The sequence below is a fragment of the Hesperophylax consimilis genome, chromosome 21, assembly GCF_061612785.1.
Source record: "Hesperophylax consimilis isolate HC1 chromosome 21, BYU_Hcon_1.0, whole genome shotgun sequence".
Lineage (NCBI taxonomy): Eukaryota > Metazoa > Arthropoda > Insecta > Trichoptera > Limnephilidae > Hesperophylax > Hesperophylax consimilis.
The window spans coordinates 1,272,424-1,278,423 of record NC_142856.1 but is presented as its reverse complement, the minus strand read 5'-3'; the positions used below and the strand labels follow the sequence as shown (position 1 = coordinate 1,278,423).

Genomic DNA, 6,000 nt, shown 5'->3' with positions numbered 1-6,000 from the left:
ATATTGCCTATGGTTTAATCCATTATAGTACTAAAGCGGTGAATTAAATCTAAAGTTACTTTCAACTAACTGAACAATTTGAAAGTTTTAAATTTAAAAATGGGACTAAAAAGTTGAAATTTTAGCTTAATTAGTGTAGATTTTGGCCACCGTTTTAGCAGTACCGAAGATGAAACAACCAACAATTTGTTTTTAAAAGATTTTACACAAAAACAATTCACTACACGAGGATTTGAACAATGAAAATTTATATAGCAGTTTCAAATCACCGACTATCTCAAAACCAACACAAACCTCCACAAGTCACTGCAAGAGTCACTCAATGGAAGAGAAAAGAACTCGGGCTAAAAATTTCACTAAATAACAAATTAGTGACTTCTTTCTTACGAAAAAGGAATGAACAACATTATTGCTGAACAAAGTCACTTGGTAATATTATACACTGGTTACTCGACGTGTGTACATAATCATTATAGAGCATTTCACACCGTGGCTGTCTCTGTAATATGAAACACAACAATTACTCACCATTGTCACACTATTCATAAGGACACTATTGTAGAGACCAGTCATTCTACGAATAGTGTAAACTGTGACTGTCCCTGTAGTATTATACAACAAAGTTACTCAACATTGTCACACTATTCATAAGGACACTATTGTAGAGACCAGTCATTCTACGAATAGTGTAAACTGTGACTGTCCCTGTAGTATTATGCAACAAAGTTACTCAACATTGTCACACTATTCATAAGGACACTATTGTAGAGACCAGTCATTCTACGAATAGTGTAATTTGTGACTGTCCCTGTAGTATTATGCAACAAAGTTACTCAACATTGTCACACTATTCATAAGGACACTATTGTAGAGACCAGTCATTCTACGAATAGTGTAAACTGTGACTGTCCCTGTAGTATTATGCAACAAAGTTACTCAACATTGTCACACTATTCATAAGGACACTATTGTAGAGACCAGTCATTCTACGAATAGTGTAAACTGTGACTGTCCCTGTAGTATTATGCAACAAAGTTACTCACCATTGTCACACTATTCATAAGGACACTATTGTAGAGGCCAGTCATTCTACGAATAGTGTAAACTGTGACTGTCCCTGTAGTATTATGCAACAAAGTTACTCAACATTGTCACACTAGGTCAATCTACGAATACTATGACCGTCTCTGTAATGCAACAGAGTTACTCACAACACAAAGCATGTAGCAAAGTTGCTCATTACTGTCTCTGTAATATAGAATAAAGCTGTCTCTGCAATATGTAACAAAGTTACTCACAACAGTCACAGAGTGGTGGGGGACTGTTTCTGTAATATATAGCAGAGTTGCACATTACTGTCTCTGTAATATGTAACAAAGCTACTCACCACACTCACATGACTTTGTGTAATATAGAACAAAGTTTCGCAGATTGACTGTGACTGTCTCTGTAGTACGAAACAAAGTTACTCATTTTAATCACACTATTCGTAAAGTGGGAGATCGTGACTGCTTCTGTAACATAGTTTCTCACTACATATTGTCACACTATTCGTAGGGTGAGCGTGACTTGACTCTCTACTGTTACACTATTTGCAGGGAGTTAAAACTATACATTGTTTATTATTATATCCAATAGGCCATAATATACTCTGTTTCATTGCTCAAGTTAATATGTAGTACGTTCAACGGACAGTGGTTATTAATATCTACATGAAAGTAGTGATGATGTAACTTTTAGGAAGGCATCACAGGTTTATCACAGTTTCGGGTGATGATGACCTGCGCGACTTATCAATAAATAATAATAATTCACAGTTTACTAAATTTAGATTATCCAAACAGCGTATTATTTGATTTACAATATTAAGTCGGGTCTCCGGCGACAATATGTTTTCAAACCATCCGACTACAACATTGGTTCGGGGCCACAACATTTTTTTCGTTTTTGTCAAATGTATTGAAAATATTTAGCAGCAGGAGACGCGCCTTTAGGTAAACATTGTCTAATGAAGTAATAGTAATTCTGTTTTTCGTAAACAGCAATGTCCAGCATAAAGTTAACAGAGTAACAGTTTTGAAAAAGTAAATTCAGATTAACATCATTAGGATGTAATTGAACGACATAATATAATTTGAGTTTGATTTTGTAGTGATTCTACCACTTGATTTTTAACAACCAAAACATAAAATGTGCAAAAATCATGTTTCTCAAGAATGTCCCTGTAAACTGAAAAATACAATGTTTCAACAATTTTATAGTGGTTTGTTTTTGGGTTATTATGCCGTGTTGCGCTATCTCTTTCTTTAGCCAACGTTTCGGACAGCATTGTAGTGTCCATCATCAGGGTAGATGTGTAATAACATCGATTTCACACCTGCCCTGATGATGGACACTGCAATGCTGTCCGAAACGTTGGCTAAAGAAGGAGATAGCGCAACACGGCATAATACCCCAAAAACAAACCACTATAATACTTTTGGCCGTGAAAATCTCAAATCATACCTTTCAACAGTTTGTTCAGCTTGGTAAATCATTTGTTTAGAGTTGTCTCAACTAAAGAGGACCAAACACTCGAGACCTTACTTAGCCCTTCGCTAATATACCTAGTACAACTATGGATAAGTTGTGGTTTTGTTTTACAAAGAAACATGTAATAAAATGGTCAAACTAAATTAAAAATATTTTGAAAAGTTGTCATAATTTTTTTATTACTTTTGACAATATTCCCAGATGCAGTAGTAAAAAGTTAGGCTATTTCACTCCTCTTCCTAATGTATGCCTAAAGCAGAGTTATACATAGGTACTATAATAATTACCATTATTTATATTACAGAGACAATAATATGTGGCACGCTTGTACAATCATTCAACGCTTCATCGTTTCTAGAATTAATATGATTTAATCTAACAGCTTTGACGTGGGCGCGGTTACCAAAGACCTGCGTGGATACAATGTCAAAAATGCACTGTAAAGAGAGAATCAGTTGTAGCTACCAACCAAATTACCATTTTCACACAAACTATTCATTTTCCTTAAATTCAACGGTTTTTAGGCATCAAGGTTACAACTGATACTGTCCTCACTGTGAATATGTTATCAGCTGTAGCTAATAATACCACAGTACCGTTTCCGGTCAAGTTATCAGTCCTATCTTCATATGGATCCAAAGTCACTAGGCTTACATAGTTACAACTGCTAAAGTCTTCACAGCGGGTATTTGACATGGTAAGTATGCGGGGTTTATTGGGTTTGGGGCTGGCTAGTTCCCCCCCGCCCCGTCGGAGTGGGGTTCCTTGGGGTCAGCGGGGACCCCCTCGGCCTCGGGCTCCCCGGGGGGCCGAAAGGCGGCCGCGTACGGGAACCTCTGTCGGCTGGCGGCCATGTATTGCTCGATGCGGTCATCACAGGAGCCAAAGTCGCCGTTCTTCATGGCTTGTAATACTGCCGTGCAGTACTGGAAATACAAAAAACAATGTGTTAACAGGAATATGCAATAATTGGTAACAAAATATTAAAAAATTCAATGGTGCCAGCATGGAAACTGGATGCAAGTCTATATTAATTAGGTTGGGGTGTTTTGCAGAAAGTCAAATGTGGCCAATCAGGGCCATTTTGTTTTTTTTTTTTTTTTTTTAGTTCAGCTTATCAACTAACAAGCAAAAAAATATACCATTTGTGCTTTCTGTTGTTCAAAATTAGTTTAAAAGCTGAAACTGGCCAAGAATGGTTTAACAGGAACCTTTGAAATAATGTCAAAAAAAAACAAAGGGACCATTTGAGGCCCCTAGAAACAAAGACGGAAGTGTCCACCAAACGTCAAAAATGAGTTGAATATTCAGTTTTATAGAGAAAGGTTCATTCTATCTCGAGAATATATCTGTTTTTAATATAATTGTCACTAAACCATAGTATTTTGGCTTTAAAGTTTTGTTGTTGTAACAAATACGGCAGTGTCCACCTCCTTCGGAAACAAAAGCGGCAGTTTTTCAAATAGCCAATCAGGATCCTTTATTCATAATGGCGGCCATACTTGAATTCATACAAACTCGTGCGGAAGCGTCAGTGAATCGCGTAGTGAAAAGTTGTTATTTTTTGTGGAAATAACCATTTATTGTTAGTGGACGTCAAATATTCCAAGAATGGAAACTTTCCCCGATATATTGCCACCGGAATCAGTGAGAAAACGTGTCAAACAACCGCATAAATGGAAGGCAAACATCGCCAAGAAAAAAAAGTAAACTGCCATCATGTTGTAGGCAAATGTCAAAATATGACATTTTTAGATTTATCTGAATACCTCTTGTACCTCAAGAAGAAGAAGATGATTATGTTCACATAGAATGTAATGAGGAATCGGCAGAAATCGTGTCAGACTTATAATGATTTAGTTAATTTTTGTATTATTTTATAATTTAGTTAACTTTTCTTTAAATCTATTTTTACCTTTTATTAAATCTATTTTACCTTTTTTAAATCTATTTTCTGTTATCCAGAATTTATGAAAATTTCTAAGATAGAAGTGACCTATCAACTTTCAATAATATCTTCAAGAGGAACTCAACTGCAACTTTTTCAATAAAAAAAATCTTCCTAAAAATATTTTTTTCTTACATTGACTGCAACATCTTTGAAATTGTCATTTACATCAAAACCGGCAGTTTCCAACTGTTTGTGAAACAAAACAGCAAGTGTCCAAGCAAGATGGTAAAATGATTGAAACAAAACCGGCAGTTTCCAACTGTTTGTGAAACAAAACAGCAAGTGTCCAAGCAAGATGGTCAAAATGATTGAAACAAAACCGGCAGTTTCCAACTGTTTGTGAAACAAAACAGCAAGTGTCCAAGCAAGATGGTCAAAATGATTGAAACAAAACCGGCAGTTTCCAACTGTTTGTGAAACAAAACAGCAGGTGTCCAAGCAAGATGGTAAAATGATTGAAACAAAACCGGCAGTTTCCAACTGTTTGTGAAACAAAACAGCAAGTGTCCAAGCAAGATGGTCAAAATGATTGAAACAAAACCGGCAGTTTCCAACTGTTTGTGAAACAAAACAGCAAGTGTCCAAGCAAGATGGTAAAATGATTGAAACAAAACCGGCAGCTTCCAACTGTTTGTGAAACAAAACAGCAAGTGTCCAAGCAAGATGGTCAAAATGATTGAAACAAAACCGGCAGTTTCCAACTGTTTGTGAAACAAAACAGCAAGTGTCCAAGCAAGATGGTCAAAATGATTGAAACAAAACCGGCAGTTTCCAACTGTTTGTGAAACAAAACAGCAAGTGTCCAAGCAAGATGGTCAAAATGATTGAAACAAAACCGGCAGTTTCCAACTGTTTGTGAAACAAAACAGCAAGTGTCCAAGCAAGATGGTCAAAATGATTGAAACAAAACCGGCAGTTTCCAACTGTTTGTGAAACAAAACAGCAAGTGTCCAAGCAAGATGGTCAAAATGATTGAAACAAAACCGGCAGTTTCCAACTGTTTGTGAAACAAAACAGCAAGTGTCCAAGCAAGATGGTCAAAATGATTGAAACAAAACCGGCAGTTTCCAACTGTTTGTGAAACAAAACAGCAAGTGTCCAAGCAAGATGGTAAAATGATTGAAACAAAACCGGCAGTTTCCAACTGTTTGTGAAACAAAACAGCAAGTGTCCAAGCAAGATGGTCAAAATGATTGAAACAAAACCGGCAGTTTCCAACTGTTTGTGAAACAAAACAGCAAGTGTCCAAGCAAGATGGTCAAAATGATTGAAACAAAAACGGAAGTGTCCATCAAAAAAATTCATTTTTTAAGAAACTGGGGCATTTAGATACATAGATGATTTAAAATAGTATTCTTAAACCGGTTTACTATCATATTATTAAAATTTCCTTGCATATTGATGAATAACGGACTGATTAAACGTTTTTTTTAGATTGCCAACAATTTAACAAAGTGGACACTTCCGTCTTTGTTTCTAGGGGCCTCATTTGATGATAATGTTACATTTGAATTTCT

The 6,000-nt window shown here is 36.1% G+C and overlaps 1 protein-coding gene across 1 annotated transcript in view; it reads right to left on the bottom strand.

Moving 5' to 3' along the window:
* Positions 1-938: 938 nt before the first annotated feature.
* Naa15-16 (N-alpha-acetyltransferase 15/16) overlaps positions 939-6,000 on the bottom strand; it is a 267,380-nt gene continuing 262,318 nt past the window's right edge. Inside the window, exon 14 of the mRNA XM_089644693.1 lies at positions 939-3,458. Coding sequence (XP_089500819.1) covers positions 3,264-3,458 — 195 coding nt within the window. The 3' untranslated portion in view covers positions 939-3,263. The remainder of the gene's footprint in view (positions 3,459-6,000) is intronic.